At 34.8% G+C, this 25523-nt stretch overlaps 2 protein-coding genes and 1 long non-coding RNA gene across 3 annotated transcripts in view; 2 read left to right on the top strand and 1 right to left on the bottom strand.

Moving 5' to 3' along the window:
- The window catches only part of Qless (decaprenyl diphosphate synthase subunit 1 qless), a 51782-nt gene extending 50139 nt beyond the window's left edge, over positions 1–1643 (top strand). The window contains exons 5-8 of the mRNA XM_072009938.1: positions 140–229; positions 436–567; positions 767–961; positions 1204–1643. Coding sequence (XP_071866039.1) covers positions 140–229; positions 436–567; positions 767–961; positions 1204–1425 — 639 coding nt within the window. The 3' untranslated portion in view covers positions 1426–1643. The remainder of the gene's footprint in view (positions 1–139; positions 230–435; positions 568–766; positions 962–1203) is intronic.
- Positions 1644–4033: 2390 nt separating this feature from the next.
- Positions 4034–24684, top strand: LOC139990571 (uncharacterized). Its single transcript, XR_011800588.1, has 2 exons — positions 4034–4162; positions 24384–24684. It is a non-coding gene; the product is annotated as an uncharacterized lncRNA (long non-coding RNA).
- On the bottom strand, positions 4600–14141 carry LOC139990532 (uncharacterized). Its single transcript, XM_072009898.1, has 5 exons — positions 12105–14141; positions 10495–10697; positions 9773–10120; positions 8633–8713; positions 4600–8113 (listed from the first exon to the last, which is right to left on the bottom strand). The coding sequence occupies exons 1-5, from the start codon at positions 13855–13857 to the stop codon at positions 7913–7915; spliced, it is 2586 nt and encodes an 861-aa protein (XP_071865999.1). The 5' UTR covers positions 13858–14141; the 3' UTR covers positions 4600–7912.
- Positions 24685–25523: the final 839 nt, after the last annotated feature.

Here is a 25523-nt window from a genome sequence, read left to right as displayed (position 1 = left end):
ATTAAAATGCCAGGATTACTTTCCACGAGAAAGACTGGATCATTTCATTTTACTTAATCTTAAACAAACTCCTTCATATTTTTATCCTCTGGAAAAATATCTTAATGTATGTTTCCATGATTTGTTGCTCAATTTTCAGGTGACCATGGCAGGAGATTATGTTCTGGCAGTCGCGTCAATTATGATAGCTCAACTGCAAAATAACGATATCACCCTCCTGCTCAGTCAGGTAAAGTTCACAAACCATATCTACAATAGAAATATTTTTAACTATAGAATATTTAATGCGATAGATAGAATAACTTTTAGTAAAGAAGTATCTATTATTTACGAGCTGCTAATTAATATTTGCACGAATACGTAAGAGTATTCACATGCTCTAGGATCCTGATATAACCCTGATGATAAGTATTGACAAGTTCAGGTGTTTTCCAGGTCGTGATGGACCTAGTGCAGGGTGAAGTTATGCAGCTTGGCTCTAAGGAGACGGAAAACGAGAGATTCGCGCATTACCTCAGGAAAACGGATCTCAAGACAGCCAGCTTATTTATTAATTCCTTGAAAGCGGTATGTACTGTCATGTTGATCTTGATATTTAATCTTTTCGCACAGGTCGAAGCACTTTTTAATACGAACAATTATATCTACGGATAGTTAAATACATTTTATAATTAATTAATATGAATATAAATACGATTAATTTAACAAATAGTATATCATTAATTTAACAAATATTATATAATTAATGAATATATTTTGAACGTAGGTGACTATACTAGCTGATGGTGATGAACAATTGGTCGAAATAGCCTCCGAATACGGTAGGAACATCGGTTTAGCGTTTCAATTTGTCGACGATTGTTTGGATTTTGTGTCGTCTTTGTCAGCACTGGGCAAACCTACCGCAGCAGATTTGAAGATAGGTCTTGCAACTGCTCCAGTTCTTTTCGCCTGTGAACGGGTAAGAAAATTAGAAAAGTACATAAATTAATTGATAAATACGTTTTAGGATCGGGGCTTACTATAATTTCCTTCGTATTATACGACTCGTATAGAAGGAAACTTAAATTTGTAGATAGTAGTTCAATAAATAATTCATAAGTCGTAATTGAACATAATATAAGTTGCTATATTCTTTTGCTTTTTAATATTACGATTTGTCCTTTTAATTTCTGACGCCCCTCCTTCGTTTTTCTATCACAGTATCCAGAATTGAACGCGATGATCATGCGCCGATTTCAAGAGCCAGGAGACGTGGAGAAAGCGTTCGAGCTGGTGCACAAGTCGCAGGGCCTGGATCAAACGAAATTTTTGGCGCGGAAGCATTGCGCCGAGGCCATGAAACTTGCACAGTCTTTAGCCGAGAGCCCGTACCAAAAAGGTCTGCAAGTGGTCTGCGATTTAGTATTGAATCGTATAAAGTAGCGATATGAGAAAACACGATAGGAACTGTGTACGAAAGTAAAAAGGGTACGATGAAACGTTTTGAAAAAAACAAACTGGTAGTCGCAAGAGAATTGAAGTTGGCCACGAAGAATGCCGATTAATTTAATTACAATTACAATTACAGTGAACAAGAAAATAATGTGCCGTTGATACAACAGGTTGTACTGATTGTAGAAAAAAAAAGAAAAAAAAAAGAATATCGAACAAATGCGTAGACATAGATGATCGCGACACTCATGTTAAACGCACTCATGACGAATGTGTTTGATTATTATTAATGGTACTTATAATTCTATATTTAAACTTGTACGTTTGTAACATAAAAGTTCAAGATGTTTATATTTGCGATATTGTTAACGCTGTGGTAATTTTATGAGAAAAAAGGAAATGGTAAGGTTAGCAGGATATTATTTTTATAAATTTCAGATATAACGTAATGAGAGGTGCCTCATGTCTATAAGGCAATATGCAACAATAAGTAGGAGCGATGTCCCTGCGATGTTACTCTAATCGTGTTTAAACGTTACCGAATACTATGTAATTATAAGCGAAAGATCACTCACTTAGTGCCCAGGTACATCTTACAAACGGGAGATACAACGTATAAGAGAATGTAAAGAGATGAACGATATTATTTCGCTCTATAGTGCACATATGACCTGATTTTATCGATATTGTCGCTAGCCAATCGTAAGTGTAAATAAAATGATTTATAGGAGTAATTGTAATGTATTAGAGTTGGTAAATCTGCCAGATTGTTGTTTTACTGGAACTACTGCAACTGTGGTACTGTGTAACAAAATTCATTTGATAAGTGACAAGCAATGTGAAAAACTTTCCATGACAGTATTACATCAGATTAACTCGATTGTAATGTTATAATTCGGTATACTATAACAATGCGATTACTCTAAAACAGAAAATTGGTATAGCTATTAAATTTTGTGTAAATTAACTTTTTTCTAAATGTAATCGGGTGATTTAATGCATGTTATTATCACGTAAAAGAGTAAATCTACATATATATCAGTATAGAAAGTAACAATCGCAAGAATACCAATACTAATTAATAGCATAATTTAATATCTTGTTTAAAGTGTGCGAAGAATACCTGCCAAAGAAGACCATACGGTCTTGATTCTTCCACTTGCATGGGAAAAATGTTTTCGATTTATCAAACACAATGAGAATTGTTTTTTATTCATTGGAATGTTATAAATCATGAAAAATTGTTACGTTTTTATATATGCATAAAATAATTCATATTGTTTTTTATTCAAAAAGATATCTAATAAAAGTGGAATACCATATTCTATAATGTATTACATTCTTCTTGAATAAAAAAACTGCTCAAAGTACTATTTGCTACATAACTGAACATATAGATATAAATGTATAATAACTTATATTTATAACATGAATTAATGTATATAATTGCTCTTTAAGGTAACATAAATCACTGCTGTAAAATTATTAATAAAACAGATACAAAAATGTAATTATGATCAAACATAGATGTATATTAAGATGAAGACACTCGATTAGTATGGAGAATAGAAGTAAATGAAGCTTTCGATCTCCTGCACATATTAAAATTATTATTTATAATTTATTTAGCCTATGCACATTATTCATAGTCAAAGTAGTATAGTTACAAATTCTGAACAAAAATGAAACATTCGTTATTATTATAAACACATATATAGTTAATGATTGTAGTTTTTGGAAGAAAGTTAATATAAAAAAGCCAAGGACATGGGTGCTCTTAATAATTATTACAAATGCATACATATAGAAAACACATGTAAATGCATGATCTTTTAGATTCTCATGTCAGAACTAAATTGTAATATAGATCGATTAGCTTCATTATTAATACATTGTAAACCATAAGGTTCTTTATCTTATTTGTTATATTGGGGGACACTAAATCCATGTTATATAATTTTCTTTTAATATAAATGTTATGTTAAAACTCAAAACAGATCTTATCTTTAAGGTTCCTTATACATCAGTTAATACAGAAAAATTTTAATAAATATCTTTTTCCATTACATGTTTAAATGGATCAAATTAGTCCTTTTTTCATTATACGAATAAATAACATTAATGTATATTCCGTTAATGTAAATTTTAGTGAAGTATACAATACTATCCTACAGTGAAAAAATGCAGAACATGCGAATCCATTTTTCATTTTATAACATCAATATATATAGCACGGTTACGACCGAGCAAACAATTGGTCTGAGATTATATCCAAATTCGGCTCAATCGTCAAAGATGCTAATATCAATAGCTATGAAAAGATCTTCACTTATTAAAATATCTCGAAAGTAAATTTCTCACGACGCGTAACTGACAGCTGACAATAGTGATAGGTTACGCACATAAAACCTGATGCACATGAGCGACAGCGACGTGATCGATGTAGACAGGCGATGCATTGTCGTTCATGTACGTTATCCGTTCTGAAACTATCATAGATCCTTGACTGAAACAGGTTTTCCAGCGTACAGTATTTCAATTCTACGCGCGACTTTAAACGAATCAGGAACGATTTCGCTGCAGCTAATCGGGAGACAGCTAGGCGAAGTTTTGGCGCGGAGCGTCATTGTGCTGTTGAATTGTGGGTGGTATCAAGATGTATTATTTTTTGAAATGCGTGATTTCAACTACGTAGTGTTTTCCCGTACCTCCATGTGATGAAATATAGGTAATCATATTGTTTGATATACAATTATTAATTGCATTGCTATAAGTAATAGAATTATGAATTATATATATAACAAATAATGCGAGCTAATTGGCTACGATCGTAATTGGATGTAGTTAGAACATTTATCAAATAGTTTCGTTCTAATCTGAGTAAAGTATCGTGTACAAAAATTTAAAGAGTTATCATTTAATTTGCACTATATTAAATTCTACATTTAATTCTGTTCTAAGATGAATAATTTGTTCTAAGTAGAAGTATTCGTACTGCAATTGTAAAATATTATCGCCATTGTAGTGGTCATAATTCCACAGTAAAATTAATTTCAATTTCGATCACGAATAAAGAAATTTTTTTCTGTGAGTCATGGGATGCGTACGTCTTAGTTGCAAGAGACAGCCTATATAAGAAAAGTGGATAAAATAAAGGTGAAAGAATCCTAATATCTGAAACATTTATTTGTAAATAAAGTTCACAATGATGTCATTATTATGATCATATTAATAATAACAAGTACTCATTACCCATAATCAATTTGCTCGCTTATTTCGTTTCTTTTTATTTCTGTTACGTGAATTTATAACGTGTAATAAAATTGCAAAGACATATGGTATAGACATTAAGCGATCTGCCATATCTTTTATTCCTTTTCAATCGTTGGGAAAAAGAAGTATACTTTTGTCACTTAAGTAGCAACGAGTATATACGTTATATATCTCTTGTTTTCTGTTTCTATAATTTAATCGCGTTACAGAAATTCTTATCGTATCTGATAAAATGTAAATAGCTAACACAGTTCATTCTTAAAAAGGCACAAGTTTTTTCCTCTTCCCGCGACGAAAATTTATTTCAATCCCCCAGTTCGATCGTCAAACACCTTCTCCTCTCCTTCTACAACATCGTTCGCCATTCTGCAATCGATCTTTTAGTAGTGTATCATTTTGGTTTATTACGTGATAAATATTAAAAATGTTAACATTCGTTGTTGAAAAGGAGTTCTATGAATCACTGTTTTACCGATAAACTCATCAATTGGTAATTTCCTTTCTTCTTTAACATAACATGGTAAAATAATTTTCATATTTGATAATGTTTATAACAAATAATTAAATACATTTAAATACGTTATATATCTATCAAAAATTGAAGAAAATTCCCATCGAAAGATGTGCATAAAAAGGACAAAAAGTAATAAATATAGTTTTATGTACGATTATTGAATACGCTCAAAAGTGAAGTAATTACAACAATAATATTTGAATAATTAAATAACTTTAAATATAGGTATAACATCTCAATGTATCAATATAACGTTTCATTATACTAAAATCTACCTATTATGTAGTTATTGATTTTTATATTCATCGAATGTACTTTACATTGGAGAACGTTGTTCAGATTAACATCGAATAAAAATATACATCCCCAAACTCTTCACTGAATGTTTCACGAATGCAACTGGAGGATTGTTTAAACAATAAGATCACATATTTTTTCTTTATATGGACGAAGCGTTCGAACAGAACTCAGAGACTGAAAGTTTAAAAGCTACTCAGTCGGTACAGGCGTCTCCGTCCAAAAGCTTCATTATACTCGTATGTACGTAATATAAAAACAACTTAAAAAAGAAAAAAAAAGATAGCAACACGACAAATCTACAAAATATACAAAGTACAGGGTTGTATTTATTGTCGACAGTAGACTACGACAAATAAATCGCAACTGCTGCGTCTGGTCTGCGAACAATCACAGAATTACTATACGTCTTTTCTTATCATCGAACTAAAAACAACCGGATATCCTCCTTCTTACGTTACGCTTGTGACAATCAGCCGTTTATATCGCGAGGAACGATAAGATTTTCTTTTTTTATGTTATGCGGATTGATTAGTTCGCGTTCGCGTGCAGTGTCGCTCGCTCGATAAAAATAACGTTCGACAGCTGACACGAACCGCACGAGATGCATTTTAAATTTTCTGCGAATTTTGATCGTAAATTGAAAATTTAAGGTTGAACGCTTATAGTTCTGGAAAATATTAACACATTCCGTGCCGGGTGAAAATTGAAAGTTTCGATGAGGCTTTAAAGTAAAGAGAATTTATCGTAGAATATTTAATTACGCGTAGAAAATAAGCGGCGATTCTTTGTAATCATGTTTTTCTTTATTGCAAGTAAGCTTCTCTTTATTGTAATTTCGTATCTATGGAAACTAGAGTACTATCCATTTAAATCGTCACAAATTACAAGATATCCTTATCACTTTCTAGAATTGGTCACGTGAATCAGTCCACGATATCATCTGTAATTCGTATCGACGATGGTAACGTTCATATTCTCTGCATTACCGATATAAGGTTTCTTTACTTGGTTCCTCGACATTCTTACATTTTTTATTCATCAAAATGAATTCATCAGAATGTAACCATGTTTGAAGTAACTTCTATTTCTTAAAAGAATTTTATCGTGTATTCTAATCTTTTTCCAGTTTTCTTTCTTATTTTTCTTTTTTTTTTTTTTTTTTTTTTTACTTCACACATTAATTTCAAGGTATAGTTAAAAGTTGGTTTAGAGTAACGAGTCATAGAAAAGTAGCGATTTTTCTGAATCTCTGACACTTTGAAAAGCGAAAAAAATACTATTAAGTCTCTGATAAAAATTCTACTTTTTGTCATGAGAATCGCTTCGTCGTCGAATGAACCACATGGCACGGAACTTGTTAATTTTAAGATGCCAATTTCAATCATTCCTCGCTAAAAGAATCGAAGAATACTCCGCGTTTCTCGTCTAAATCGATCACATTCTAATCGCGTTGTCAGCGTAACGTTCGCTCTCAGAATACGCTGCAAGGTTGGCTTCCTACCAGACACGAAGGAATTCGTAATCAGGTGCGTTTTCTGTGGCGACTACGGTGCAGCCAGCGGGAGTCTTAGTAACTGATAGATCCTATGACTTGAGCCGTTCGATCAAAGTGACTTGAAAGTGGTTAACTCGATTTTGAGAAATTTTCGAAATTTTTCGCGTCAAAGCATTCGATCGATCCATATTTTATATGTATAATTTCACCAATTTTCTCTATGTTTTGTTTCATAGACTAAACCGATTTATCGAATAAGTGGCTCGTTTAGCATTCCTGTGTGTCCCATACGGAGCATGAAAGTTTCGATTAGCCGTTTCTACGGCGACCAGAAACGCGATCTACAGTGACGTGCAAAGTTTCAGGCCAAATACATTTCCCACCTTGTATTTCAAAAACGATATTTTAAAGAGTTTCAGGCAATATCACGGATAAATAATATACGGTGTTTGCTTATCCCGATATTACTTGAAGTTCTTTCGGATATCGCTCTTTAAATACGAAGTTAAAAATTCAGTCTGGTAGTAAACTTTTTCACGTAACTGTACACCCTGTCCAAGGTGCCATGATCGATCGGGACGATGATCGTGAACGATCGTTGAAAATTGAAGCACCAATTTCAAAGTGAATTATCGTATGCGTGTATTTTTATCGATTTCGTTTCTCCGCGATCTCGACTGGTAACTGAATCGAGTCGAATTGAGATTCGTCGTTGCCTGTTTAAGCGACCGGACGAACAAGATTTATTGTTTTAAAGGCGAAAACGCGCGTGTTATCGGTGCTCGGTGTGCGAACGCAGCGATCAATCGGATAACTCGACTATTTCTTTTTTTTTTTCTTTTTTGTTCCTTTTGATTTTTTTTTTTTTTTTTTTGCTTTTGGTAGAAAGTTCTTATTTATAAGTCGACATCTTCTTGCTTGGCTTTTGGCGCAACCTTTTCACCACTGTCGGACTCCTTGATGGTAGTGTGAACGTCAGCCACTTCGACCGGCGGAGGAACCGCTGGATTCACTGATTGATCCTCTTCCGCAATCTCGAAGCCAATCGTCGCTCCAATCTTCTGACTCGCCTGTTTGAATGAGTCTGATAGCATCACCTGTTGATCAGATTAATTGTCAAGCGTTAAAAGCGCGATAGTATGGAGCGTTACAGTTGTAGGAATAATATAGAGTGGAATGTGTTCCATATAATGAAAATTAATATTTCTTCGATATTCTAAATTAGATTATGCAGTTATTGGGGGTATGCTAGATTAGTAAAGTTTTATTTGATTAGGAATTATTATATGCTATAAAGGAAAGCTTAGGAAAGTTGATCTATTTAATTTATATTCGATTAGAAAATTTAATTATTATGGGGCAGGTTATTCACATATATATTATTAAATATAAAATTAAATTGGATTATTGTATATAAATTATATGTACATTACATTATACTATTTATATTACATTGTTATATTATACTATGTGTTAGATTGGGTTACTAGATTTTCATTAGATTAGAAAATATTACTAAAATTTGGTAATTTACATTGGATTATGAGATTTAGATTATCGCAGGTTAAATCGGATTTTTTTATTTCTTTAGAAAATAATTAATGAAAAATTCGTACCTGTACGACGTTGATGCACATAGACGTGAGGGCCAGGCCGAACACCAGGTATATTATCGAACACATCATGTATATGGGATGCTAGATCAACCAACCAATCAATTTGTTAATGTGTGCGCGTGTATTCTGTCATCGGCAGTTTTATTTTTATTTTTTTTTTTTTTTTAATTTTCGCTAAGAAAACACGTGCAATTGTGCCGAAGTGAGATTTATGCGAAAAGCATGTACGAAATAGTGTGTATATACGGTGATGTGCATTATTAGTTCTCTTTAGAATTTGTGTTTGTTTGTCTGTTTCTTGATTAACTTTTTGATTTTCAAAGCTTACCGTCTGAACGCCACCGTGAAAGGGACAAGCAAAAGAATAAGTTAATTATATAGCTCACTGAATACGAATCTTAGGGACAAGGGTACATTCCATCGGTCAAATATAAAGCAAACGCTAATCGCAAATGAAAATAGAAGAATGTACATCGAAGAGACACGTTCTGAATTTAATAAATTAAAATTGGTAGAGTTCAGCCACGTTGTATAATAATACTTCGTAAAATGATTTAATAAATTCTAAGTAATATCGAATTTCCTCTATTCATTTGAACAGAGAAAAATTAATAATTCGTCTTCGTATAGAATTTGTTCTCGGTTAAAGTAAGATCAAGATTTTTCAATTCAACGAATCACTTATTAAGATGAATAGAAACACAAGAGGAAATGGCGTAAAATAGTAAGCTTGCTAGGATTTGTAAAGTTCCTTCCTTCCTCCGAATTTCATTAAATGGAAATTCTTGCCGTTTCTTATCTAAATTTCTTTGAGCTAAAAATACGACGAAATCGAACGAATACTAACTTTGCATAAATCAGAATTTAGGATTACGTAACGCTGTCGCAGCTTACAAAATTCTGAAAATTCTCTCACAAGATATGACTAGACGCTGGTATCCAGCTTTCAGTTAAAAGAAAAGTTAACTGTTCCATCGAACGTGTCTCTTGGAATCAGTCTAGCAACGAATCGATCTCGTCGTTTAGGGAAGGCGGAACGAGCGGGGCGTGATGCAAGATATAAAAACGACGACTAAAATATCGTCGAAGTAAAAACAAAAAAAAAAACAAACAAAAAAAAAATTTGCGAAGAATTTTCACCTTTGGCACGTAATCGCCGAAGCCGATAGTGCTCATGGAGATGAAAACGAAGTAGAAGCTCTCGAAGAAGCCCCATCCTTCCGATAAACAGAACAATGTGGCGCCTATGAAAATGTAACCGAGTAGAATGAAGATGGCAACAGAGATTGGTAGATTAAATTCGTCGTCGATGGCGAACGCGGACATCGCCGGTGTTCCTGGTGTGTCAGGCACGTTTCCATCCAAGTTGAGGACCGTTTGAGATTGCGGAGCCTGCTTTTGTATTTCTTCGATATCCTCTGGATTAATCTGCGAGGGCCTCTTAAACGTTGCTAGGTCGTAAACTAATTGCACGCCTTTCATCACTTCCTGTTTACCGAAGACTTAATCAGTGAAATTAGAAATCACAATGTTACAGTCGATGCTGTATAAGCTTGGTGAGCTCACGAGATACGAGGTGAGAAAGTAGAACAGACGTACTTTCAGACGTTTCACTTTCTGTACCGTGATATTTCATTATTGCGATAATGCTGCGCATTGACTTCTTGCAGAATTTGACTTTAATCTAAACTGTGTCGTTAAAATTTATTCTTTTTTTTTTTTTTCTATGATTAACGATGATATATTAGAAAATGCAACAAACGGTTAAGAATGGAAGATTGCTTTTCCTTTTAGGATAGAAATAAAACGAATAGAAACCAAAAGTCACAAGATGATCGTTCTCTACGATTTTGAGATCTTACCTGAACAGGTACGGTTCGACGAACCTTGCGACAACTTCCGGTATAATACACCCTTCGGACGAACGCCCAGAGGAACTTGATACCACGCGTGAATAATTTGCCAAAATCGGCTAATATTATCAGAAACATCGGGATACCAAAGATAGCGTAAACTATTGTGATGGCTCTTCCGGTGGTGGTACTAGGTGAAATATGTCCGTATCCTAAAATAGAGTGAAAGATTCGTAAAGTTGTGGCACTGTAACGACTGGAATTGCATGATTCATATTCGGTAATGAGAATTCAAATTTTCGAGAGGGTCGAACCTCGGGAGGTTCACATCTCTATACATATATTTCTATGGGACAAAAATAAACCTGAGAGATACTAAATACGCGGTGGCGTTCGATCTAAGTTTAGCAATTTTAGTGGTACAATTTGGCGGTCGTTTGCTCATAAAGTGGTCGATTTCTTCGATAATAGAACTTTCCTTTCAAGTATCTTGTTTATGTAAACGATTATTATTTGGAACTGTTTGTTCCTCATGAACTTTGGAATCGTTTGTTTCGATGAAACGAAATGTTATGAAATTTGATTTTCTGTTTATTAAATTCGAATCGATCGGATAGTAGATGTAATTTGTATTTCGATTTATCGATAATTGCTGGCTTTGTGCTCGTCTCGTCTATCTAGATTCAAATGGTCAGGCATATTCGCAAATCATATAAATTTAATATTAAATTTCTACTAATTAAAGATTTGTAAGATCGTAAATACGAAAAATGAATTATCGTATATGCTTGTTAGATTTAATTTAATATTCAATCTGTTAGCAATATTTTAATATTATGTTCTTACCAATTAAGGGTTATTAACAATCCAAATATAAAATATGGAACATTCAATTTGTCAGCAATATTTGAATTTCATTTCACAGATAATTTTCAGCTTTAATTGTCGTCGTCTTATTAAATAAGATTAAAAAGATTATGTAAATTAGAAACCATTCGTGGTTTTCCATATTAGATTAATTAAATTTCTACTGATTAGTAATTTCTAAGAGACTAAACACAAGAGCTGAATTATTCGTTTAATTCATTGCATCATGAATATTTTTAATTTCGTTTCCCTGGAAATTGCCAATTTTACTATCAAATATTTTATGAAATCAGATTAAAAAGATATTTCATAATATTAAACTACCCTCGAAAACCGTCTTTCATAGTCATTGTTAATCTAAACACGAAATCTGAATCATAAATCTCTAGTTAAATATCCATCCGATTACTAATATTTAATAACAACGTATCCCTCCATGGAACCAAATCCTCAGAAGTTTCAAAATCACGATATTCCATTCCAGAACGTAATAAATTCCCAAAGTCCCCTACGAACTTATCGTTCTTGAAAAATTTAGGCCGCTGGCACGAAACGCGTGCGCATTCAGCTTTTGACAATCAAATATACAACCCACAATCATCGTCTGTACGACTATATCAGTCAGTTAGGAAAATCAATACAGAACTTATAAGGGCTTTTGCGATAACCACATCTCTTCACATCGTCGCACATCGATTTTATATTTTCCTGCCATATTTCCTTTTATCTCAGAGCTATCCGGATTTTCTCACCGATAGTGGTTATTACTGTCAGACAGTACACGACAGCGTTGAGAAAGCTCCAACTTCTTTGCCCGCTGTATGTATGAACGCCCGCTTCGTGAGCAGTGTGCAACTGCTCTTCAAACTCCATTAGCTTCCTGCGAGCCATGCTCTTCCAGTCGTCTTCCCTCAGATTGTGACTGTAGTTCCACAAACTATCCAGGAAATCTCGTTTCACGCGTTTCACGCCGCATTTGTAGAACGTCTCGAATGCACCCTCGGTGAACCGGAAAATGAACGCGCCCAAACCACAGTAGATCATCACCAACATTAATTCTGACATGCAACGATTTCTCAGTCCTCTTACAATTTCTGCTTCTCGGGGGTTTTGCGCGACGAACGCCTTAAACTCTGCAACCACGTCTTTCATTGCCCTTAAAAAGTCCATGAAAGTGACTTTCGCCGGTTGGTCCAGTCTTACTTCTAAGAATTTGTCTTCTGTTTGAACTTTTGTCGGTTCTTCTTTTTGTTTTGGTGGTTTGACTTTCTCTGGTTCTTCGTGATCTTCTTTCTTCTCTGGGTCATCGTCTTCTTTGTCTTCCTTTTTCTTGCCAAAGAATGGCAGCCAAGAAAACCAACCTTTTTTTCTCTCAGACTCTTTCAGCTTTTCGATAGATTTCTCGATGGCGTCTTGTTCCGTCTCTGTGAGCGGTGTACTGAATTTCCTTCTTCTTAGCGGCTTTTCTTCTTGCGCATCCTCGAACACGTCCGGAATATCGGCATCGAGGATGTTCTGCTCTCTCTTCAAGTATTCCTCCTGGGCCCTAGCGAAATCTTCCATTAGACTGTCGTTACTCAAAGGAATTATCTGCTTCTTTATGTCAGAGGAGGATCTCTTCATCGCGACTTCTTCCGCCTGCCGAGGGAAAGATTCGCTTTTCTTCATTTTACGATCTTCGTCGGTATCGTCAGTTTGACTATGAACTCTAGAACGTCCTCTTTCAGGTTTCGCTTGATCGTCTCCCTCAAGCTTCTGTTTACTGGACTTCTTCTCCCTTGGAGGCTTCTCGATCGCCTCTTTCATTACAATTTCAGGATCACCGCTGCTAATTTTCTTCGAGGAACTCTTCTTTATTCTAAATTTCCCTGTTTCCGGCGATTTGGTTCTTCTCGGATGCCTGTCTATCTCCTCCATATCGCTAGAGTCACTCGACTGACCGTGTCTCTCCATTCTTTCCCTCGACTTCTTCTTCAAACGTCTTTCCACCTTCCTCGGTTCAATCGGTTGATCTATATCACCATCAATATCCTTTGAGCTCGGTATAGCATCCTGATACTTCGCAACAACTTCTCCACCCTTGGTCGCTTCCTTCACTGGACTTCCGTTATCCACTTGGCTAGCCAATTCCATCCTTACCGACTGTGCAGTCGTCTCATCTTTAGCGTCACTCTCACGTGCTTGCGATTCTTTCTGAGGAGAAGTAGAACTCTTCTTCTCTTCGCTCACCTTTTTACCGTCAGCGTCCTTGACCTTGCTTGGACTCCTCTTCTTTCTTTCCTCGACCTTCAGCTGCAAATCTTCCTCCTTGCTTCTCTTCTCCCGATCCTCCAACTCGGCTCGCTCAGCATCCTCCGCCATCTGTTCCATCCTGGCGCGTCTCGCCTCTTCCTCGTCGTCGGAAGTTTCCACCAATCGTTGGTTCCTCGAGGAAGGGTCCGGTGTCTTCTCGCGCCTTCTGGCCGCGGCTTTGCGCCGCCTGTGTACTGTGTAACTGTCCTCCATGTCTCAGGACACGGAGAATCGGTACAGATGGAACGCGGGACAAAATCGAACTGTTGGTTTGACGCGAAAACTGCACGATTGCGTCTTGGTTGGCCCCGGTGCAGACGGACACCGAGACAGAAATAAAACAGAGGCTGCTCCCACCACGCGCTACCAACGGAACCAGATGGTTTTGCCGCAGCGAGTATCGAGCGAAGGCGCCACGCGAATCGCGCGCAACCAGGAGGCCAACGACGCTCGGGCGTCGCGGTGCCGGCCCTGCAGCTACTGCAACCCGTTCAACGCCACCCGAACCTGCAATCGGTTACTGTTACCACCACTCTCTTCAACCGCTATGCGGAGCTTTCCTCGAGGCTACCCGAAGCGTAGCGTTATCAAGCGATTGACGTCATGGAACATGATTTTAGGGGTTCGACGGTTTCGAGAAAGGAAAAATATTACGCTAAGTATGCTGTTGTCACGGTGTTGGCTGTGTAGCGGGTCGTACGAAGGATTGCTTGGAGGATAAGCCAAGGTTTATGGGTACTTGAAGATGTTACCGAGGAGACTGTAAAAGATTTAGTACTTTTGTAGGTGTTCTTTTTAGAATAACATATTTTTTTAACTGTGGAAAACGTTGTTCTCTTGTCGGTAGTTTTTTAGAAATATAGTTTTCTTTACAGTTTGTAATACGAACATAGTCTCTTTATTGGTATGACGGAAATTGTCTATTATCCGGTATTATACGTATGATAGTAAAAATGGAGTTTTTTATGACTATGGGGCAAATTTTTTTTTTTATCAGTTACTGTGTAAGTTATAATAGAAACCTAGCCTTTTTATAATTATGAGAATTAATTTTTTATCAGTTGTTGTATACGATCGTAATAGAAAAATTTTGTTTTGATATTCTTTCGTAAAGACACGTTAAAATCACAGACTAGTTTAGTTAAAAATAGACACATTTTCTTTTTCTTTATCTGATAGTTTGTTGGAGAAGAATACTGCATACACGCATTATCAGGAATGAAACGGTTATTTAAACGGAACAGGTGCTTTCAACGATCTGTTTCACCGAAATAAAAGCGTAATTGAGAAGAAACTCTATAGTATGTGTATCCTTACATATAAAAAGAACAAAAGCAAATGTTGCGATCTAAATTCTATATGCAAAATTTCAATATATCAAATCAGTAGTCTGCAGAATAATTTTATGTCTATTGAACCTGATGTTTATTAAATGTATATATAAAACAAAATGTAAAAAAGATTGAAATGTAACAAAACCTAATTTAACGTTACAGAAGAATCGATTTGCACAGGCATAATATAGGAAAGAATTTATTTATAATGATCCTTGGAACTTTTCGTGGAAGTTTCATGATTCTCGTGATTCTTAGAAGTTGCACGCCTACTCGGAGGTAAAACATTACGAATATTAGTTTCTCAATGTGTGCCATATTTTTTAATTATATAAATCTGACTAAAGACTAGGAGATATGATCGTAGCAATTTTCCTAAATCAAATCACAGAAGTTTTTACATAGTTATACTCTTAAATGGCAGTTCAGAACAAGATTAACCTACGTTGGCAAACTTTTATGATCTCTACATGATCAGCATAAAATTTTAACATTTTTCCAAGCTTTCTAGTTAGCATAATCGTATGAAGAATATGCGTAACTGTTCACAAATGTCAGGACGATTTACTTAATTTCTTTTTTATCTAGATAACATGGAAAGCGTTGTAAAAATTTTACAACAGATATTAAATAGATATCACCTAAATATTCTACTGAAATTTATTTTATTAAATAATTAAACAATATTCTGTTTGTTAATTAATGATAAGGCATTTACATCATTTTATACATGTTATTCTATAGATGTTCTCCAAGTTCAAATTGTAATGAACTTAACATAAAATTAAAAGAGTCGTTGAATTCTATTTGACTACCGTTTCGGTAAAAATTGAGTTTTCAAAATCTCTACCTTTCGTCTCGCGATCAATTTAAAATTACTTCACATTTCCTTCTCATATCATATATGTTTGAAACTTTGGAACTTTCCGGCCATCAACATTTCTCATTTGGGGCATCTTTGCTTAAATTAACACGGAATTAAATCGCATCATTTCAGCGAAATGCTAATTTTCAACTTAAATCTGTTTTCACTTCACCTTGCAGATTTTCTTGGTAATTTAACTTTCGCGTCTTTTCATACTGTGATTTCGGTTCATGATAATGAAATACTATTTCTTACTGTGATCTTCTTATTTTTCCGTCCTCGATTCGGTTTCCCCGACATTCGCCCAATTTATCTTCAACCCTCTAACGTCCCTAACTTATCCTTATCTTTTATTATCTTCTTTTCCCTCGTCGTGAACGCGAATTTCTACTTTATCAAACGATTTTTCTTTTTTTATATAACTATTCCTGTGGTAGAAGCTTAATTTGTGAGCGCGTTAAAGGAAGCTTCGTTTTTCGTCTGTATTTATCAAGGATACTGCGTTCATACGATTATGGTTTCTTCCTTTATGGACATCGACTCAATAAAGCGATAATCTTCTTTGGCCCGTGTCCTTCGAATCGCGTTTTATACTCATCGTTCCATCTTAGACGTTCTTGGAAGGAATTCCGCGTTGTCACTCACTCGCCGCGTTCATAAAATTATTGTTCGAAAATAAAGTTAGAACACGTAACAAATTAACAGAAATAAAACTATTCAAACGAATTCAAAAATATTCAAGGCAGCCATGACAAATTGCAGCTTTAACATAGTTAGAGATGGGAAGTAATGTAACAAGGTGAAACGAAATGGCGTGGAATGGAGCATATTCCATGAAGTTAATTTTACGCGTTTCTATGCATCGTTACTCCTGAAAACAGCAATATCATTCCCCTTTCTTCAGATCCAACTCTACCTTTGGTTACATTAATCGGTGTAATTTTTCATTCTCTGCGAAAAGTATGAATTACCTATTTTTTTATATATTAATAATAATAAATAGCGTCATAATAAATAATCCACCGTCGCACTGTGAACAATTTCGTTCTTTTCTTCCTATTGTCTGGTGCACGTCTTATTTCTGCTGCTATTCGGGATAAGGAAAATCGATTTTAAAAGAAGTTTAATAAATTGAAACTTGAAACTTATATAATTTTTTCTACGTGAAAAGTTTGTGGCAAAATTTAACTACTATTTCCTCCAAAAACTTCATTTTCCTAATATTTCGAACAGAAGGTGTATGTGTACGTTGTTCAAACTAGAGGAAAAAGAGAGCGGAAAATATTATGAAGATGAAAGTGTGCGAAAAAGAGAAAGAGAGAAGAGAAAGAAATAAAACAAGCTGTTCACGAAGCTGAGAGCTTTTCACGGGTCGTTAAAATGAACGAGAAAAATTGGATCGATAAGTCCCTAAAAGGCAAGTGCGCTACCTTCGAGGTGGCTCAATTTACACGCACAATGAAATCAAGAATGATTAACAGATTAAACACCTGCTGCATCAATTTCTAAAACACAAATTTTCGTTCCCCTTATCGTTTCTCTTTTACCTGTCTCGCGTAATATTAGCACCGAATCTAATTTCTTATTTGATTCTCCTAAAAGCAGTTCTATATTTTGAAAGAAATTAACGAATATTAATCTGCAATACAGTAAACGTTTCGTGCAATCTATTGTACAAAACATTTTGAAATCTCGTTAGCGCAGGAACGAGACACGACTGTCGTGATTGTATTAGTAAAATTTGAAACATATCTGATAATCTATATAGAAGATATAGGATATTTATTGGAAGCTATGCAGAGATCAGCAAAATATTTGAATAAACAATTATTACTTACTATGGTAAGAAACCGCGATATGTAACGAAACCATTTTTAACGCGAATTGTGTGCTTGAAACTTTTATTCGTGCTAATTATACTAATTTAGTAATGCTAAGTATACTAACTGTACATTTGCTACGCTAAATGGACTAATCTTTCACTCAGTGTATATTTGCAATAAACGCTTCGTAATTTCTATTTCCATTTTCGATTCGATTCCAAATTTTAGTAATTATAATCGCGATAGTCGGGTCTCGTTACAGCGCCAAAGAAATTGCAACATGTTTCGTACAATGCACATAATTTATTTACAAACAGCCTGTGTGGTAATACGATTTCAAATTTTTCTATTGTAATCGCGATAGTCGTGTCTCGTCGCTGTGCTAATGAAATTGCAACATGTTAAAGTAAAATGCACATAATTTATTTACAAAAAGCCTGTGTGATAATACGATTTCAAATTTTTCTATTGTAATCGCGATAGTCGTGTCTCGTCGCTGTGCTAACGAAATTGCAACATGTTAAAGTACAATGCACATAATTTATTTACAAAAAGCCTATGTGGTTAGTGTTGGAATACGATTTCAAATTTTTCTATTGTAATCGCGATAGTCGTGTCTCGCCGCTGTGCTAACGAAATTGCAACATGTTAAAGTAAAATGCACATAATTTATTTACAAAAAGCCTGTGTGATAATACGATTTCAAATTTTTCTATTGTAATCGCGATAGTCGTGTCTCGTCGCTGTGCTAACGAAATTGCAACATGTTAAAGTAAAATGCACATAATTTATTTACAAAAAGCCTATGTGGTTAGTGTTGAAATACGATTTCAAATTTTTCTATTATAATCGCGATAGTCGTGTCTCGTCGCTGTGCTAACGAAATTGCAACATGTTAAAGTACAATGCACATAATTTATTTACAAAAAGCCTATGTGGTTAGTGTTGAAATACGATTTCAAATTTTTCTATTATAATCGCGATAGTCGTGTCTCGTCGCTGTGCTAACGAAATTGCAACATGTTAAAGTACAATGCACATAATTTATTTACAAAAAGCCTGTATGGTAAGTGTTGGAATACGATTTCAAATTTTTCTATTGTAATCGCGATAGCCGTGTCTCGTCGCTGTGCTAACGAAATTGCAACATGTTTCGTACAATGCACATAATTTATTTACAAAAAGCCTGTATGGTAAGTGTTGGAATACGATTTCAAATTTTTCTATTGTAATCGCGATAGCCGTGTCTCGTCGCAGTGCTAACGAAATTGCAACATGTTTCGTACAATGCACATAATATGTTCACAAAAAGCCTGTGTGGTTAGTGTTGGAATACAATTTCAAATTTTTCTATTATAATCACGATAGTCGTGTCTCGCCGCTGTGCTAACAAAATTGCAAGAACCCACGTAATATATTCAGCGTATAGAAAGTATCTATGATGATTGTTCGATTACTTTCGCGAGTCACTGTACGTATAAAGTAAAATTGTATGGAATCAAAGGAAGTAGAGGTCGTTCATCCAAGATGAAGCTGTTCCATGGAACAATCTGATAACATTTGTGCCATTGGCTTCGGCGTATTAACTCGATTTAAGTGGATTGTAAAACACACAAAAATAAAGATGATCACATGCAAACAGATTTTTTGGAAAGTTACCAACTCGAATACAAAGAAACTTCGACAAACGCACCGCTACCGAAAATAAAATGACCGATCGACGAAGCGGTTTCTTTGTGCTTGCAGAATTAAACAGATCATGACTAATTATCACCGGTTTTGACACCGCTGATTCATCATTTCGAGAATCTGATGGAAGACACGGTTCGATGGCGCGCAATCTATATACCGTTTTAATTATCGAATGATTAATGTCGTATACTCATTTGTATTTGTATATATATATTTGTAACGCAAATTTTACTCAACATTGTGATGCTGAATAGTGAAGGTATATTTAGCTACTGTAAAGAATTCTATAATGATCCATTATAAGTGAACTGCGTATTTTTGTTATATTTTTGGGAATATAACTTGAGTATAAAATTGTTTTAGTTACCGACTATGATAATGAATAGTATATATTTTAATATAGTTTCGTATAAAACCTGCATTCTATACATTTCTGCACTACTCGTGAATGTATAAAAATTCGTAGTGCAATCGTACGATGAGAATATCCGTAATTTTGAGCTTCTTAATTCTTAATTAAACTTAACCATTATTATTTCAAAATTGTTGATTCTTATTATAAAGTTGTGTTGAAATTATGAATGAGAACTACGCGAAAGAAGAACTTAATCTTTTGAAATGAAAATTGTCAGAACGCTGTATATATGTACTTCTTGTCAAAGTTTACTAAGTTGAACTATGTTCCTCTCAAGATCCTTTAATCTTTATTTATTCAAATGCGTCGGAAGTGAGTATCTTCGAAAGGAGCGTTCGTTCGATCGATATTATTGTCAATATTTAAGATTCTCAACATCGTACGGACAAGAAACATGTGTACATTGATAGTCTAGAGAGTCTCTTGTTCACGATAGTACTGAGAGCCTTAAATGTTGACAATAACATGAACAATAATATTGACGATGATGTTGATCATCTGAGTGCTTCTAGAGAGATAATGTATGGGAAAATGTTCATTTTGCTAAATGTTAAAATTATCCTCTGGGATTAAGGCTGAAATTAAAACATTTTATATTTTTTATAAAGTTCTACGAAGTTTATATAGTATGCTAAGAAGCTACTCTAAACCTTGTTTCGTATGCAATGCAAATCTACAGAAATGTAATCTAGGAAAAGTAACACTTTAAGAGGACTAAAACTCTGAATAATAAGTAGAATTAGAGCGATTTTTTTTTTTAACTAAAGAATGATATTGAAGTCCAAAACGATTTGTTACTACACGGTAAAAATTCAATTTTAATTTGCTATAAGTTTCCGTATGTGAAAGATTTTCATTTGCAAAAATCCATAAAATACACATGATATGCAAAAAAAAAAATATACATATAATATTCAAAGTAAAACATTTTCTAATAACGTCTAAATTAAAATACCTTCTGAGCTAATATCGAGAATAAAATATTTTCTATACTAATATTCGATAAGTGAAACAATTTCCCATGCAGGTTCTGTGGTTTTTAACGTATCGTCCTAAAGGTATACATAGGAACATGAATTCCGATGAAATTCAATGTAAACGCGTTGGCGCCTTTCTCACGATTTTCCCAAGCGCTCTTTTCTGACGCCATTCAGGTGTATTTATTTCTATTCTGCGTGAAACGCGACATTCGGAGATCGCGAGCGTGTTATAAATCGCTTGAACACGTTCGAAATAGAATCGAAACGCGAAACATCGCTAAACGAACGACGAAGTTTCACAGGCTGCCAGACAATTTAATTCACTCGCAACCAGCACTGGTTTTATCCTACGATTCCTTCCGTAACGATTCTTTGAATATTCTTTTCCTATATTTTACTTACGTCCACCGTGACATAAATCGAACTGTACGACACTTGTCACCTTTATTTAACGAACTATATCGCCTTTCATTTCGAATTAACAATATAATTTGACGAAAATAAAAATATTTTTCGAATAAAAAGTTTTCCACGCTTTATTTTGTTTCGTGTTATTTCTCTTTGTTTTCACGATTGGAATATTGATTTCAATTTTACGTGTTTATTCGACAAGAACTGCTTGATTTAGGAATGTAAAGTACAAAATGGTTGATAGTGTTTTGTTCTTCGTTTGATTGGGCGTGGACGTGAATCTGGAAGATTTTCGTTGTTTATATTTCGAAGAACAATAATCAGAGAACGATGCTCTTAAGAGCACTCTGATTGCCGTTTTATTGGCCCATTTAAACACTTCAGTTGTGTAACAAACGAAGGAACGAGAACGGCTATGAAATTCCATACGAATATTTGGAAGATCAGAGAAACTTCGAATATCACTGAAAATAATATCATAAAATGTTTCATCGTCGTATCAGTGTCACAAAATAATTAATTAAAAAGAAATTAATTAAAAAATATTATTGCTTTTCAACAAAAGGTGAATTTTCTTCTTGGTAAAGGAAAAAATAGAAAAAGAGGAATTCTTAAGTCTTCCAAGAAGCTTTAAAAAACACGGTAGAAGTTAATTAAAGATGACTAAGTTCGAAGAAAGGTTCTTCAAAATTTCAAATTAGTCATATTGCTAAAATTAACTTATTCCTCTGTCACAAAAGAGAAAAGGGAATTTATAAATCTTTTACGAAATGTTTTATAAGAGAATTTATAAGAATTTATGAGAACTTAAGTGAGTCAGAGAAAAAAACTCTCAAGACTTCCAAGAATCACGAAATCTGCATTAAATATTATTAAAATTTAAATAGATCTTTAAAAATGGGCGAATTTAAGAGACCCAATTGAATCGTGCTAACATTACGTCTCAAGATTAACTTTCTCTCTTGCAAAGAATGGAAACATACAGTTCTTGGATGTAAAAAGTTTCATGCGCGATCTAGAAAACCTCAATCCACTTAAACAGATCGAAAATCCAAGTAGAATTGAAACGAGAGAAAATTAAAGAAAGCTCAATCTCAGCATAAGAAAATTAACGTTCCCTCCTCGACAAAGGAAAAGTAGCAAAATCTTTAAGCCTTTTAACAACCTTCCACCATCAGCCATCACCAAATTTTATTTTCTTCGTATAAAGTGTTAGGAATCGTAGGGTTTACGATCTCTTGTCGGAACCTCGTTTCTCTTCCTCGTCGAAAGCTGTTTAAAAAAGAAAAAGAAAAAAAAAAGAAACGACCTCTCGTCGATGGTTGTTTTGAAAGAGACCATTCCTCGTCGAAAATTGCGAAAACGATGGGCGCCACATCTTCCCACGAGCGTCATCCACGTCTCCTCTTCCACCCTTACGTAAGTCGTGTTCCTCTCGAAATAGTACGCGTGGGCACATTCCGTCGACGCGAAAAAGATGTTTTGTTCTTGTGGTCGCGATCATCGTCCCGGGCTCATCTTCGTCGACCGACTCGTCGCACAAATTTTCCATCCGCTTTCTGCATCCCTGTTTTGCGAGGTGACAAAATGAAACAGTAGAACAATGTGTGCACGGAAAACAAGAGTCCACGTCTAATAACGGAGGCCTGTACGAGAAAATGAGGTCATATACGGTGCATTATTAATTTCAGTAGATCCTATTGCAGTCGACGCGTATCTTGCACAGCTATCGGTGTGTCAAATGGATTAAGCATCCCGCATTTCTACTCACAACGACGCGCTGTGTTTGAAAACGAATATTTCATTAAGAAAAAGTTCTAATTTTTATCGTTTTCTGTTATTCAATATCTTTGGCTACTTTAAGTTTCTATATCTTTTACGATTTATTTCTACCAACTAACTTTTGGCCTTTTCAAGTTTCTAGATCTTTTAATATCTGTTTCTGTCACCTAGTGTATAGTCAGGTCTTCTAAGTTTCTAAATCTTTAGCTGCAATTAAACTACGTATATTTATTGAAATTGATATTTTTATGAATAGAACTCGAGAAATGGAATCTGAATAGTGATTTGCTTCACTTATTATTGCGATCACTGCAATTAGACTACGTATATTTATTGAAATTGATATTTTTATGAATAGAACTCGAGAAATGGAATCTGAATAGTGATTTGCTTTACTTATTATTGCGATCACTATACCTTGGATATTTCATATATTTTTCCACGTTACTATGTACTTTTGCATTTTTTAATTATTCATAAATACAAGAAAATTGTAATTAGTTTGACTTCTGAGAAACTCATATAATTCCAATCTTCAACTGCGCTACAGGATATTATATCTTGTCAAATACTAATCCTTTTTTTCATTTGTATCAGAAGTACAATTATTGTCGATGTCATTTTATTAACGATTCGTTTCAAAATATCAGGAAATATCCAGAACAAGAATAGTCGTAAAAAGTAACGACATAATTCAGGACACGAATGGCTAAAATGCTGCATGCTGCGGTATTATACGCGAATTGTCTCTGTCTCGTTGGCAGATGGTTTCCAAGCCGAATACTCGCATACTTAACTACCCGACAAATAAGTTAATTAACCAAGTATTACATTACTTCTAATCCTAACCTAACCCTTGGTATTAAATTAGTCGAGTAATTAGAACGAGTACTCGGGTTAATTCCAACGTTTTGTAACACAAAAACTGACCGTAGGAAATGTTGAATGTACTCTAAAAATACATTTTTTTTTTTCGCAATTTGTACGATTTTTCGCTCTATTTTCCTGAAAACCCTCTCAAATATGTACAACTTTTGTCGAAAGATATCCGAACTGAAGCATGATAATATACAAATAATAATTAGTATTCGAAGTTTGTATATGAATTTGTTTGCCATACGTCCAAGTATCTAATGAAAAATTATGCGAAACAATTATTTAAAAGACCGAGGAAAACGGTAACGAAGATTAACGATTAGAATACGCACCAATTATTTAATCTTCAGTATATGAAAGATATACAATACAATATACAAATATAATGCATAATCCTATTGCTGCTTTTAAGTTGGAATTATTAGAATGTCGCCTCATAATCATAACTACCTATTTTGGATAATATTCGCCTATCTATTCTCGAAAATCGCAGAATTCTAGCAAACCTTTCGTTTCTATTCAAAATTATTAATGGTAAAATGAACCCTATGTCTGTTTTAGAACCAATCGATCTATATACACCACCTCGATGCATTAGGAATTTGCTGAAGAATTTTTGCTGTCAAGTACCAAAACATGCTGTGGCTCTGCAGATCCATTAAATAGAAATACTAAATTAACAAACCGATACGCTGGAAATGTCGACTTTTTCTCTGGACGCTTATCCGCATTTAAAACGAAACTCCACAATATCCTCTTATCGCGTGATAATAATATCCTTTTCCCTTTCTTTTCTCGCTGTACGCTTACCATTGCATTCTTTTGTACTTGTTATTGCACCCGTGCGATAGTAATAATAATACAAATGAAGATAATTTCCATTGTGTAAGTAAAGTAGGATAAGGTTATTCACGTATTACTTCTCTTCGAGGAAGATAAAGAAAAAATTGGAAATGGCACGTGTATCTGTATGTTCTGTACGTACGTTTCAAACTTCGAAAACCATCGGTCTACGTAATTGCTGCATAAAAGCCTGTAACTATCGTACTATGCTTCACAGCTGCAAAATATAAAAATTCTCGGTCGACGACCAGCAGCAGTCGACGCCACCGAAAATACATCAACGACATCGTGTCGTGTCGTGGTAGAAACGCTGTGTCTCGGTAGTTTATGCGAAAGATTGCATTGTTCGAGTTCCGCAGTTTATTTCCTTGCCGTTGATTTATCGACGTCGATTTCCACCCAGAGCGTCAGCCAACGAACCAATGACCATGGATCTCAGTTTCGTAAATACTATCTCGGAAGCTGGTGTGTATAGATCAATTTAACGACGTCGAAGTCAGCCACATCCTTCGCCCAACAAAGTCGTTGAAAGTTGCGGTTAAACAGGGTGAAAGGATAATAGTCACTTTATCGAGATAGTATGTAGGTCACAAGGAGTGCATCAGACTTTCCACCCCTTTGGCGTGGAAACTGCGGAGAATCGCAACTTGCCCGTTTCCTCACACACGTGATACACACACGCTGCCGCGCCGAAGTACGTAGGTTTTAAGATTATACATACCTAAGCGATTAATAAAAATAAATATAAATTTGTAACACCGAAACACCACAAAGCCCGAACAGGCACACACTTAAGGCTCAAAAGAAAACGAATATTCGATTCTCTTTGGTGGCGTTAGATTTAATTAGAAACGTTTC

Source organism: Bombus fervidus, chromosome 9 (assembly GCF_041682495.2).
Source record: "Bombus fervidus isolate BK054 chromosome 9, iyBomFerv1, whole genome shotgun sequence".
Classification (NCBI taxonomy): Eukaryota; Metazoa; Arthropoda; class Insecta; order Hymenoptera; family Apidae; genus Bombus; species Bombus fervidus.
Note: the sequence above shows the minus strand (reverse complement) of the source record. Positions and strands in the feature narration are given on the sequence as shown.